We start from the raw sequence: 14,557 nt of genomic DNA on the forward strand, positions 1-14,557 counted from the left end.
GTTTTTGAATAAATCAAGATTTAAAAATTTTCAGAATCGTAAGAAATTTTCACTAAACCCATACATAATGAAATAAAAAAAATAAAAAAAATAAAAAAATAAACTTTAAAAATTCATGTCTTACATTTTTTGAATAATTTATTTTTTTAATTCGTATGAAAATGAGTGGATCAAGATTCGTAACCGTCAATCAATTAATGGATGTTCTTTCACCAATTCTTGAAAATGTTAAACAAGTAGATGTTTATTTCGATGATTATGTAGAAAGTATATATTATAAAGGTAAGTTTAATATTAAACCTATTGCTTTTGCATTTGATAATAAATTAATTGAAAATGCAAAAATTTGGGAATTAATTCCAGATATTGAATTTATAACAAATATTAATGATAAATGGTTTAAACGAATTCCAACCACAAAAGTTCTTTGTAAATTAATGATCAAAACTGAGGAAAAAGAATTTAACGGGTTTAAATATCATCCAAATAAAGTTTCAGAACTAGAAAATGAAAAACTTCAGAAAAAATTAAACGATAGACTTTCAAATGATCGTATTGAAAAAATAAATAAACTAGCAGAAGTTGCATTTAATAATGAAATATTTGATGAATATAACCTTGAACTCAGTGATGGACTTTAAGTCCTGGGCACTTTGTGCCTTGAGCTTTAAGGACCTGGGCTCAACGAGTCATGATTTATGAAATCAATAATTTGATTTATTCGCTCTTCAATAATTTCTATTCTTTTTGTTAAATCATCAATTTTCATTAATGAGGTGATTCTTGATTGAGGAATAGATTTTAAACTAACAACACCTTTTATTTTTGAAATTTTGAATCCATGACCCTCCGGGTCTTGGACTCTGTCCTCAACTTTAAACATTTTATTCAATTTACATGTTGTCAATTCTTCAAATAATTTTTTATTATTAGCATAATAGTCATTAAATTCATCAACAGATGAAAAAATTTTTATTTCAGTAATTGGTTTAACAACGTTTATTTTTTGTTGAACATTTTCACTTTCATTTATTTCTTCCTCCTTGTTTCATTTATTTTTAAAATCGGTTTCATTTATCATTAAATAAAAAATTAGAATATAAGTGATGAAATATATTTTTTAATTAATATTAAATCAGAGATGGCGGCAGGATTCTTTAAAAAATTATGGGAAGGAATTAAGAAAGCTGCAAGTTGGGTTCATCAAAAGATTATTAAACCCGTTGCAAACTTTTTGGCACCAGTAGCGAAAACGGCAGGAACTATCATAGGAGGAGTATTAGGTGCTAAAGCAGGTAATCCGGCGATGGGAGCACAAGCAGGTAACGCAGTTGGTGGAATTGCTGAAGGAATACTTAATAAAATAGGGGGTAGATAGTGGAAAAATAAATAAATATTATTTTTATCTTAGTATCGGTTGTAGTCGACGATAAACCTTATCTCCTTTATTTAATACTTCCCTTACCGGAACATTAGGTGCTATTTGTTCAGCAACGTCACTAATTGCTTCTTTATTCTTAAATATCCAATTTGCTCCTTTCTTAATCCCTTCCCAAACTTTATGCGCTCCTCTTTTTACTTTATCCCACAGTTTCTTAAAGAATCCTGCAGCCATAGTTGATTATTTCATTAAAATTAAAAATTCATTTTCATCTTTTAATTTTGATTTTTTATTTAATAATAAATGACGACTAACTATTTAGTGCCAAACACTAAACCGATTAATGGAAATGTATTTCATTCATTCGAAAAGATAAATGAAATATTCGCAAAGAATGATGGAAGAAGATATTATAGAGAACTTGAAAGTTCATGCTATGACTCTGATGCTCCATATTTTGATGATAAACAAACTCATTTAAGAATTACAAATCCGGCTCATGATGTGAACCAATTAGGTGACACATATATTAAACGCAAAGTTAAAGTAACTCTAGTTTCAAATAAAGCTTTCACATGTGATGCCGCTTTTAAATGCATGCGTTTATTCGTTGGTTATAAATCATCAAATCAAAGCTTTAAGCAATTAGAAGTAGAAACCGAAAGAGGTGATGCTGGTTATCTTCAGATGGATTGCGCCCGTGAATCTTTCGCATTTGCAACATAAAACCAAAATCAGAAAGGAAAGTTAAAAAGTTTGTTCATTCGTTATATAATAATGTTCAAAAATATGATAACTCAGTATGTGGTAAATATATTGACCCTTCAGAAGTTTTCAAGAAAGCAAATGAAGAAGTTGATGTCACTTTTGATATGATTATTCCGGTAAATGATTTGTTAGCATTTCAGGCGTTCGATGATTATCCTAAATCATTTGGTGAAATCATTCTTAAATATTATGTTTTCAGGGATACTTTAGTATTTTGTCAGGTTGACCCGTTAAGAGTTGCTGATTTACAAAATTACGTTTATGAAAAGATAACTGATGAAAATTATGAAAAGATTATGAATCATGTTTATAAATATGATCGCAAATTCCAACAAATCGGACTTCCTGCCAAATTAATTACAAGCTTAGCCGCTACATCTGCTGACGCAACAGTTGAAGACGTTATTATTTCATGCACAAAGATGGAAGTTTTAGAGGATAAATGCATTACACCAGGATACGGTTTAATTGAAGAATCAGTTAAAGCAATACCACGTTTATTTAGTAAGGAAGATCCATTCATGATTCCAGCTCAACATATTGACGTTCGTTCACTAAATGGAGGTTGCATCACTCCTGAAGGTATTAGCTCAGATTTCTCATACGCTCTTCATAATGTTACAGATGTTGTGTTAACATTTCCGAAGAATGCAATGCAAAGAACGGTTTTAGAAAATCCAATGCTTCGAGGTCTTCAGGTCACTATAGATTCCAGAAACTTCCCCGATCAAGCGATGACCACAGTGGGTGACATATTCTTTACACGTATGCTTCAAGCTTCTGATTTAGATGGAGTGAATGAATGCACAGAAGAATACGAGGACTCATTAACTAGACCACTGAATGATGATGATGGCACACCATTAGCTAGAACATGGAAAGACCAAACTTCATTCTTATGCACTATTCCAGTTCAACGTGATGGAGCGGGTATATTCTTTGATGGATTAGAAACTTTCAACTCACAAGTTACAGTACAAGTGAAAGCTTATCCAATCATTCAGGGTGAAAATGACACTTACTGTTCAAAAGTGACAAATCCTCCTCAGGTTTGGTTTACTAGGACTACATATTGGACATGGACACCGGATGAAGGTTTGAAATATCATCCAACAGGTACACCACCGCAGTATAGAAGTTCATATGATGAAATATTGATGAATAGAAATGTTTAAAATTATAAATTTATTTTTGATTAAATGGATTTAAATTCATCCACCCCTTATGAAGAATTAGCAGGAGTATATAATACATACGTAGATGATATGATTAATGAAGCATTGAGTGATAATAGAAATGCTCTATCTAAGGAAAAATTAATGAAAATTCCATATTCTGAATGTTACTTAAATTCAATCACTGCAGCAATTGGTAAACAAAATAAAGGTAAAACATTAACGATATTAAAACAAATTATCATTATTGCTAACACTTCACCCTATTCACATGTGTTAATTTATATCAACCGTTCAGGTTCACCTTCAGATGATACATTTGAATCTTTAAAGCATTTAATCAAAATTCCAATTATTTATTTATCACAAGAAGAAGCAGAAGATTATTTAAAAAACTTTGTAATGTATAAAGAATTATATAATACAATCAAGAAGCAAGGATTAGAGGATAAAATTATTGATAAACAACGGGATGAATTATTTGAAACACTTTCTATTTCAAATTTTGATAGAGAATTTTTGCATTCACTCATTTTTCTAGATGATGCGGTGAAATCAAAACTAATAACTAATGAGAAATCATATTTTAATCAATTATTAACTCAATGTCGACACATTCAGTGTTCATTCTTCATGGCTGTTCAATACTTTAAAGCATTAAGCACAAACATTAAATCAAACCTGTCCACCCTTTTCATTTTCAGTGGTTTTAGTCGTCAACAGTTGAACGTTATGCTTTATCAAGTGAATTTACCAATGAGCATTAATGAACTTTACACACAATATCAACAATTAGGAGAACATGGAAAAATAATAGTTGATTTAAATAAAGGTTCCATTAAATTCGAATAACTTTTTATAATTAATTTTTATTTTTTATTTATAATTAAACATGACAGAAATTGCAAATCTTCTACAGGTTCCATTAAAACAAGGAACAAACAAAAAGGGTGCATATAATAGAACTATGAAAGTTCCAGACGGAATGAAAGAATTAGTCCACATTGTTGCCGGTCTTCAAAAGGATGTTAAACAAATGAGAAACGTTTTAACATTACCAGAAGCTCAAGCATATGCCAAACGTCACGGACCAAATTGGGAAGCACACGAAGCAGACATTACGGGTCCAAATGGAAAACCTGATGGAATAAATGAAGTTTTCGTTACTGATGGTCAAGGAAATATTAAAGTCATAAATGGGTATAAATTAACAATGACGGATTATCCTAAACGTAAAGCATATAATGAACATTATCCTATGCAATTTGATGAAAATGGAAAAGCTGTTAAACAATACATTGGAGAAGGTGAAAATGGTCCAATTAATTCATACCGTCATAATCCATATTCTTACTTCAATGAAGAATTAAATGCTATTGAAGAGGGACCGGATGGATTACCACGATATTCTAACCAGTTTGATGGTCAATATGCAAATTTAAGACCTGAAATTCCAGCTAAGAAATTCTTTAAAGTTGCTTTATTCGATCCAGTTTTCGCAAATGTTAAAGATGAACTTAAACAGCAATTCCAACCAATTATAGTAGCAAGAATTGCATCAGGTGCTTTATCTCAAGCATTCAAAGATTTAATTAAGAAACCATTATATCAGCAACGAGGTTTAACTTATGATTTAGTTAAGGAATCAGATAAAAGAAAATTTGAGAAATCAGATGATTATAAGAATGCAATTAATGAATATATTCGGTCTATTAATTTCGATGAAAATGCTAAAAATCAACTTCATGAACAAATACAGGAAATAATAGATTCAAAAGTTCCAGCAAAATAAAAGTTTAAATATATTTTTTTATTCGAATATAAATGAGAAGACGTTTCACTAGTCAAAAGAACACTAACGCAAAAGCAGAGATTACGGTTGGTTATAACGTAAATGATGATAAATCACGAATTATTCAAAATGTTAAAGTTAATGTTAGTCCTGAATTAACAAGGTCAGCAACTCAACCAAATTTATTAACTCGTGACTTACCGAAGAATGAGGAGAATGAAGAAAACCATGAGAATGGAGACCCAATCATTTTATCTGAACCTGGTAAAGAACCTGTTGAAATTCCCACTTATCCAACATACCCCCACCTCTTTCATCAAACATCGAGAACCCAGGAATCTACGATTACAGTCGCAATGCGCCATATAAAATAGACATTAATTCTGAATTAATGAAAATTTACCGTGATATCATAACTGATAATTATGATTCAATAATAAATTTAATTGACCAATCCGGTTTAATTATTTTACCTTATGAATCATTAATTCACATTATCGCCATTCTTTGTGATGTTCAAGATTCAGACGTGAAGATTCAATTTTTCATAGATGATGAGGTTTCATGCTGCGGAACAGTTGCAAAAATAAATCCTATAAAGGATATTAGCACAATTAAGATATCAAAGAACGGAACAACAACTGAACTTCATTTAACATATAATGATATTTATAATAAAATAGTTGATGAATATAAAATATCACTTGAAAAATTCTTTGTTAAGGCTATTTAATATTCAAGCATTAACATTATCGAATAATAATCCTTTGAATCATAATCGATAATAATTGACCTTTCACCAGTTTCTATCGTTTGTTTTATTTCTTTTTGTTCCCCACTATCCGGATCGGTCATTGTAATTGTTTTTGTTATAGTATCAGCTTTATCTTTAACTTCAATCTTTTTTCCATCGGGATATTTAAACCAAAATTCCAAAAATTCGATATTGTCAATCTGTTCATATTTTAATCTATCAATTACATTTTTAATACCATCTGAAAATCTTATGAAATGGTCATTATATGGGTTTGATTGAACTAAATTTGAATGAAGTGAAATATAACCTGATGATGAATATGACATCGACTCATATTTTCTGAAAACACTAAAATTTATAACATGAATGAATTTCTTATTCGTTGAATTTATGAATTCTTGAGGTAATCTTATTCTAGTTTTATTTATCACTGGAAAATAACGCTTTACCATATTTTTAATCGTAATAAAAAAATGTCAATTATCAATATTATTTCGAATAATAACTGTGAATTAAATTTAACAGTTAGCGGAATTTATAATGTTACTCTCGTTTCTGTGAGTGGTAAATTTAATCCCATTCTTTTAGACCCTTCAGATTATATATCATTTATTAAAGATGACCATGAGCCGCATAGCGGCGGGGTCGTAGACCTAAAAACGTATGATATGTATATAAATAATGTGATAACGAAATGGGATATTAACATGATTTTAAGTTATTTAAATGAATCATTTATCGTATGGTATGAAGAAAATTTTAAATCAAAACCTGATAAACTTTTTGAACTTGATGAAATAAATAACCTTATTAAATTTCCGCTGAAAATTAAATTTTGTACTCCTCGTCTTCGTTCATTGTTGGGGATATTAAATTTTGAAAAAGATGTTGGGGATGTTTTGTATTCTGACACTGGTTCTAATTTCATTTTAATCAAATGTGATAAAGTTAATACCCCAATGAGATTTTCACATCAAACATTAGACCCTAACTCTTACCCATCAATACAAAACATTTTATCCATCAACTTAAACATATTTTCTTTATCATATCCGTTTCAATTATCCGGGAATTCATTTATTCTTCATTCAAAAGATTTATCAAATATTAAATTTAGAATAACTGACCTATTTGATTGTGATTTAGAATTTATGAATGAAATATTATGGCAATTTCAAATAGAAAAAATAGCTGATGAGATAACAGATTAAATATTTATTTTTAAATCGTAATAAATGATTAAACAACAGCAACCACAGACCATTACATACGCCATATATGCATATAATTCAAAGACGGCAGAACAAACGCAAATGTTGAAATATGGAGATTTGGAGATAGTATTGAAAAATGACCATTTCGAATTCGTTTGCAAAGGTGGTGCAGTGATATCAAATATAAAAGAAATTTTATTTATGAATTCAAAAATTAAAGGAATAACGGATGATATAACATCAATTCCACCAGAAGAACAAAGATATTACGCATTAAATGCATTTCCTAAAGTTTTGAAGATTGGAAGATTTAATTTAAATGAGGAATTCATAAAAGGTTTCCTAAATGACATAATGAAGAAAGCAGATAAGGAATATGTTAACGATGAGTTAGCAAAGAAAGCAGATATATCATTTGTTAACGATGAGTTAGCAAAGAAAGCAGATAAAACTTATGTTAACGATGAGTTAGCAAAGAAAGCAGATATATCATTTGTTAACGATGAGTTAGCAAAGAAGGCAGATAAGGAATATGTTAACGATGAGTTAGCAAAGAAGGCAGATAAGGAATATGTTAATGAAAAAGATAATGAAATTATAGAAAGGGTTGAATGGTATCATGAACGGACATCGAAGATTCTTAAAACTAAAGCTGATACAGGATGGGTTTCAGAATGTTTAGACCTTAAAGCAGATATATCATTTGTTAACGATGAGTTAGGGAAGAAAGCAGATAAGGAATATGTTAACGATGAGTTAGCAAAGAAAGCAGATAAGGAATATGTTAACGATGAGTTAGCAAAGAAGGCAGATAAGGAATATGTTAACGATGAGTTAGCAAAGAAAGCAGATATATCATTTGTTAACGAAATATACCAAAGTTTAGTTGGAACAAAAAATATTGAAACTATTGTTGGCGACTTTTCTGTCAATGAAGAAAACAAATATTTTAGATGGGAGTTTGTACAGTCCTTAAGAAATGGTATACGGTATAAACTCATTCCGAAAAATAACAATGAAATGTATGTAGGCTATATAAAGAATAATGGCACACAAGTTAAAGTTCCATTAGACAACAACTGCTACTTAAACTTATATGGAGACGAACAAAAGAAATATTTAAGAGTTTATGAAATGACGGATATGACATTGTCTAACGTAGCTCCAGCACCGTATTATTATGACTATGGTGTTGACGCACATGTAGACCCAAAAAAGCAAACATTATATTTAGATTATTATAGATATAAAAGATATAATGCAATAGAAAAAACGAGAATAGTATACTATTATGAAGATGACAAAAATAAATATTATAGTCAAGATTTTACATACCCTGAAAACATAAGATTATATTATAAAAAATATTCTGACACAAACCAGAAGAAACCCGAAATAGTTACACTATATTTTAAGTTCAAAAGAGACAATCCTATAATATCTCATATGTTTGATTTAATGAACCCAGTAGGTTCTATTTATACATCTATGGATGTGAGAGGTCCTCAAGCAATGTTTGGTGTTGGTGCATGGGAACAAATAGTCGACAGGTTTTTGTATTGTGCAAACTCTTCAAAGGAAACAGGGGGAAGTAAAACAATTACGGGTGAAAATTTACCTGCACACAGTCACTACATAGATTTAAGCACATCTCAAGCAGGTTGGCATAAGCATAGATATTGGGATTGGTCAGGAATGACAAAAGGTAAAGGATATGATGTTAAAGATGATGTTAAATTTGCCATAAATTGTTACTGGAGTGACACTCAGGGAGAAGGAAACCATACACATCGCGTTTCAGGATATACACAAACAACGGGACAAAGTAAAGATTACATGCCACCATTTATGACTGTATTCGCATGGTATAGAGTTCAATGAACGCTCAATGTTTGTGAAACAAACTTTAGGAGCTCCAAAAGAGCAAACAGCATAATTTAAATTTTTATTTTAGTATAAATGAAGATTCTACCATATGGTGTTATTGGAAGAGATAAAGATGGAAACCCAATATTTGATCCAAAGTTAAAATTAAAGTTACTGACAAGACAACAACTTGAAAAGTTGCTGAAACCAAAACAGAATGAAAAATGAGAAAATGAGAAAATGAGAAAGAAAAAAAATTTAAATTATGCAATTTTATTTTTATCATAAATGACCAAATTAATTAAGCCAACTATTTCTAAATTAATGATACCAATGAAATCATTTCATGGAGTACTTATCCCAGGTTCTTCACAATTAGCCGGGGCAAGTGTTGTGACTCAAGGTGGAACATTAGCGAATCCATTCAAATTATTAACTAAAGATGAACTTAATAAAATGATGATAAAATAACTGATAACAAAATTTTATTTCACTACTACCATAAAAACAGGTGAAAAAACAGGTGATATCTCACCTCTTCACCTAAATTATATTTTAGGTCAAAGCTTCCACGAGAGAAAAGATTCCTCATTCGCTAAGGATTCCAAAAATGAAAAAATCATTGATTTCGGCTGAGAAAAAACAGCAAAACCCTTCTTCCACGGGAACAAAGAAATAAAGAAGAAATAAAGTAAATTTTTTATTTATTCCCGTGGAAGATAGAGCACTTTTATGATACTTTTTATTCACGACAAACAAGACAAATAAAGAAAATAAGAAAATACGGCGCTGTCGCGGTTCGAACCACAGACCTTGACCCCTCCATAACACCACCTTAGACCACTGTGCTACGTAGCCTGTCGACATAAGATTTTATAAATTGCATATTTGACGTAAATTTATTTCCCAGTTATTCAAAAATAATTAATTATTGAATAACCTAAAAATCATTACACACGATAAAATAAGTGATAACAAATTTTTATTTTTATCATAAATGAATACCCCACAAGCTCAAAATTTACCACGAATCATAACAAGGGAGGAAATGATAAAAATGATGCAAGAACATGTTAAAAATAACAAACCACTAAAATTGAGAAAATGTGGTTATGCGGTAATGATGGAAAGAGAGATGTTGTCGAAGAGGAATAAAAATTAAATTTGGATAGAGTTTAAAAATTCATCTTTATTAAATTCATCTCTTCCAATCAATTTATTTATTCTATTAAATTCTTTTATTTTTGCTTCACTCAGTTTAAGGATTGAACGATAAGTTTCTAATTTTTCGATTATTTCTTTCCTCTCTTTATCGTTTTCAACCCCACCACATTGTGGCTTCTTTTTGTAATAACATATTTTTGATTTAATTCTGTTTAGTTTCTTTTTATATTCATCGTCTGGACTCTTGACTGCTTCGTTGTTACTCATTTCTTACGAAATAAAAAAATTAAATATTATTTAAATATAATGGAGTAATAAAATAAATCGGAATTTCTATTAATTTATTGTCAACTTCAACTAATGCATTGCCGTTAATATATCTAACAAATTCAGCTATTGTGTCAAATCTTCGTCTTCTTTTTGTCATTGATTTATCAGTTTTTCCATAATCGAGATGAATCAAAACTTTATCCCCTTGTTTAAAATTCATGAGCCCCGAATTAATTTGTTCACGTTTAACATCATTCAACCTTTCCATTTGCTTTCTAATATATTCCCATTCTTTTGAAATATCATTTTTCATTTCCACCGGTTTCATGTTTATTGTTCTATGCCATGTATTATTGTAATAATATACTAACTGCTGTATGATGGAGTCATGATTTCCATCCCAGTATATCTGACCATTAACCCCTAACGCATCTCTAAGAGTTCTCATTACCGCATCAACTATTTTATTATGAAACGTATATGGAGAGGATGAAAAGTAAAAATTAATTTGTGGGAAATAATGAGCCATAGCTGCCTGAAATCCTTTATCACCATCACCCCTTATATTATCTACTCTTTCATGATCTAGTAAGTATTGAATAGCTCTTCTTGTTTCCTGTTCTGTTTTCCCTTTCACCGGAATGCAATATAAATATCTGGTGTTAATGTTAATGGCAAATAAATAAGTAACGTTTCCTCTTGAATATTCTAAATGATCGATTTCGTATGAATATGGATATGGTGCAAATGAAGGGCGACTAAATTTTTCCTTTAACGGTTGAATTTTTGGGTCAGTTGGTTTATTTAATATTTTGAAATCCTTTTTAAAATCTTTTTGCTTCTTTAATGTTTGAAATGGATATAATAAAGTGAATGATGAAGGATTAACTGAAGGAGGAGGAGGTACTGTCGTTGGAGGGTTTGGTGTTGCAGGTGGTTTAATTTTATCTGCTTTGATTTTGGATTTCATTCCCCCCTTCATTAATTCTGGATGTATTCTATTCATTTGTTTTAAATATGCTGTATATAAAGGTTTGATATACTTTCCCGCTTCGAGTTTATGTTGAAGGATGAATTCCAAAAGTTGATCTTCATTTAAAAGTCGGGCTGAATATGGTTTAACTAATGAATCATAAATTAAAGCTTGTGCTTCATTTATGGTCTGAAGGACCTGGGCGTTTTGCACCTTTTGTTTTTGTTCCTTTGGTTTTTGCGGCTCAGGATTATATAATTTATATAATTTATATAATTCATCAATATCTTCTTCTGTTAATACTTTATTTTTGAAATCTTTCAATTGTTTAAGTTGTGATTTACTTTTTCCCTTTGAATATTCATTATTTTTAATTTTGTCTTTAATTTTAGAAATTATTTTATCATGATATTTCAAAACTTCATTTTTATAATACGAATAATAATAATCCATATCATCACCCGTTATATTGTTATCATGTTTTTGGAGATATGATTTTAATTCATAATAATTAAGAAAATTTTGATTAAGTACTAAATCATCAATTAAATTTTTTAAATCTACGCTATTCATTTATATAAAAATAAAATAAGTGTTTTAAGGGTGCCCGCCTCTTTGAATCATAGTATCAAAACCATTATTTACGGTTCCTTTTGTCTCTTCTGTGGCATTTTATTAAATAAATGGCATACAACATCCATTTTCACAACATACAGCCTTAGTGTGTGCTCCTGTTAATGCAGTCTTACCGATTGTTAAGCGAGTCATTGACCCGTTTTTAAGTTGTAAATTAATATTCTGACCATCAAATATCACTTTATCATTTATTATATCCAAATAATTTTTAGGTGTTAATTGTTTATTTTGTCGTAAACTAACTCCTTTCATTTTTTGTGCAATCTTTTTAAAATCACTTCCATCAATTGAACCGTTGAATGAAGTATAACACTTAGGACATAAAGCAACCATGTTATCACCTTGTTTCTCAATTGCTAAACCCAATAACTTCTTCTCATGTGCTTTTTCTTCAGCTTTATTCTTTAATTTAGGTTTAAATTTCTCATTAAAACAGAAGAAATCAAAAGGTGCGAATTTGTAAATGTTTTTATCATAAAATTTTTTATCGGTTACAATTGCTTGAAATGCTTGAGTGTTAGGAAGATTTGGGTCGCCAGCGATTGCCCAATAAGATGAATCAGTATCACCTTCAATGAAATGAAAACGATTAACATCCATGCATTTATACATAAAATCATAAATGAAAACCAAATACCAGTATTTTGCGTTATCTAAAGTGAAGAATGCCTCTTGTAAACATGTATCACATCTATAAAATCTATCTTTAAGCATCACTTGATACGTATCCTCTCCTATTTCTCTTATGTTTTTAAACTTATTTGACATACATGCAACGCGTGCCTTCTGTGCATTCATTATTTTAGTCTTTGCGTAATTTTGTGTATTCATTGCATCGTAACCATATGATCCATTAAGTGAAATCTTGCAAAATAAACTTTTTCCTTTATTTCCTTCTAATTCAGCCTTTTGTCTTTCGTTCATAAATTCATTCGCAAATTCATTAAAACAAGTATTTTTCGTAAATGTTAAAATTGATTGAATGTCATCAATGATAAAATGAAATCTGTCTATTAGATACCAAAGATAATAAGAAGAAAATGGTTGATATTGGTTGTGTGTTGATGCTAACTGAGTTAATTTCCTCTGTTTCTGGTCAACTGGTAGATTGTTTGATTTCATGTAATTATACATAAAACCACCAATTGTTTTTTCATCTGTGATAATATCAAAGTTTCTTATTATTGGTAAAAAGTTTATGTAATCATTAATGTATTTTTCATCAATGTGACCCTTTACTTCAGCCACGAATAAAGTATTTTTCTTCTTAATTATTCCCAGTGCTTTTGCTTTCTTTGTTGCTGTATCACAAATGATAACACCATTCAATCTTCCCGGCATATACATTTTATGGTCAGTATATTGAATGAAATCATGAGGATTAGATGAAAATGATGAAGGATATAATGAATTAAAGTCAACACCAACGAAATGAGTCATAATGTTGGAAGTGTCCTCATTTGATACAGTTTTAGTTTCTGGATTATATGAAAGTTTATTAATGTGCGTGATTCCTTTAAGATTTACTCTATGTTGAACATTTGATAAACCACCAGTAATTCCATTACGGAGGATGTGATAAGCTTCAACTGAATCTAGAGTCATTGGTAAATTATTTTTTAATGTATAATTTCTTAAATTGATTCTTAAACGTTGAACATCTTCATCTTTATTTGATTTTACGACATTGCAATAACAACACATTAACTGACAATTTTCTTTGGTATGTGGTTTTTCATTATCGATTCTATCTAATGTTGGTTTATTAGCATATGTAAACGCTTTACCACACATTTTGCATTTAGATGAAAGGATTAAATCGTGATAGTATTGATAGTCATCCATTGAAACATTGTTTTTAGTATCCCTTTCTGCTTTTTCATCTTGTTTCTTATATGAATCAATTTTATATTTCCAATACTTTTTTGTTAATTCAAAACTTGATTCCACATTTTCTTCTTCTGGATATGTTTCGTTAGGATTGAAGTTCTTATATGCTAACGCGTAACGAATCATTGATGCATTCGATGATAAAGAAAGATTATGAAGCATGTCAATTTTATAAACAAATGTTTCTTCAATAATTTTATCAATTGGGTCAATCATAATTTCAACGTCTTTATTGCAATAATGAATAAAATATTCTAATCTATTCTCAAAATTTTTAGCATCATTGAGATATATTTGATAATCTGAATCGGATATTGTTTCTTGAGTTAATGCTGAATAAAATGAATCTTGAGTGAATGGTTCCACTTTATATAATTCATCTTCGTAATTCTCCCATGTGATGAATTGATAAGGGAAAAAGGATTTAACACGTGATTTATTGTTTCCGAAATCTTGAGTGAATTGGTCTAATGTTCCACCCGCTATATAATTTCTGATGTCAATAAATCTTAATTCATATGGACAGTTTGTTTTCTTTACAATGATTTGCTTAAATTGAGAAGAAGAACCCAGCATTGATTTTATTTTCCATTTTGCAGTGTTTAAATCACGAAGAATTAAATTTAAATCAAACTTTCCCGAATTAAAACCTATGATATTCACTTTATTGA

General features: G+C 29.8%; 5 protein-coding genes and 1 pseudogene across 6 annotated transcripts, besides 1 other annotated feature; 4 read left to right on the forward strand and 2 right to left on the reverse strand.

The window, feature by feature from the left end:
- Nucleotides 1-197: 197 nt before the first annotated feature.
- TVAGG3_0850550 (protein of unknown function, DUF4108 family) lies at nucleotides 198-641 on the forward strand (the record flags this gene model as incomplete). The annotated part of the gene is made up of 1 exon (XM_001297582.1): nucleotides 198-641. The coding sequence occupies one exon, from the start codon at nucleotides 198-200 to the stop codon at nucleotides 639-641; it is 444 nt and encodes a 147-aa protein (XP_001297583.1).
- A 500-nt stretch (nucleotides 642-1,141) lies between these two features.
- Nucleotides 1,142-2,107, forward strand: TVAGG3_0850560 (annotated as a pseudogene). Its single transcript has one exon. A coding segment is annotated over exon 1 (966 nt).
- A 641-nt stretch (nucleotides 2,108-2,748) lies between these two features.
- Nucleotides 2,749-14,557: part of a mobile genetic element that runs on past the window's edge.
- TVAGG3_0850580 (uncharacterized protein) lies at nucleotides 7,109-8,370 on the forward strand (the record flags this gene model as incomplete). Its single annotated transcript, XM_051249222.1, has 1 exon — nucleotides 7,109-8,370. A coding segment is annotated over one exon (1,262 nt), but the record flags the coding sequence as incomplete, so codon positions are not given.
- On the forward strand, nucleotides 8,576-8,968 carry TVAGG3_0850590 (phage tail repeat-like family; the record flags this gene model as incomplete). Its single annotated transcript, XM_051249223.1, has 1 exon — nucleotides 8,576-8,968. The coding sequence occupies one exon, from the start codon at nucleotides 8,576-8,578 to the stop codon at nucleotides 8,966-8,968; it is 393 nt and encodes a 130-aa protein (XP_051084698.1).
- On the reverse strand, nucleotides 10,112-10,384 carry TVAGG3_0850600 (uncharacterized protein; the record flags this gene model as incomplete). The annotated part of the gene is made up of 1 exon (XM_051249224.1): nucleotides 10,112-10,384. One exon carries the CDS (start codon nucleotides 10,382-10,384, stop codon nucleotides 10,112-10,114), a length of 273 nt encoding a protein of 90 aa, XP_051084699.1.
- On the reverse strand, nucleotides 11,164-11,933 carry TVAGG3_0850610 (uncharacterized protein; the record flags this gene model as incomplete). Its single annotated transcript, XM_051249225.1, has 1 exon — nucleotides 11,164-11,933. A coding segment is annotated over one exon (770 nt), but the record flags the coding sequence as incomplete, so codon positions are not given.

The sequence above is a fragment of the Trichomonas vaginalis genome, chromosome VI, assembly GCF_026262505.1.
Source record: "Trichomonas vaginalis G3 chromosome VI, whole genome shotgun sequence".
Classification (NCBI taxonomy): domain Eukaryota; phylum Parabasalia; order Trichomonadida; family Trichomonadidae; genus Trichomonas; species Trichomonas vaginalis.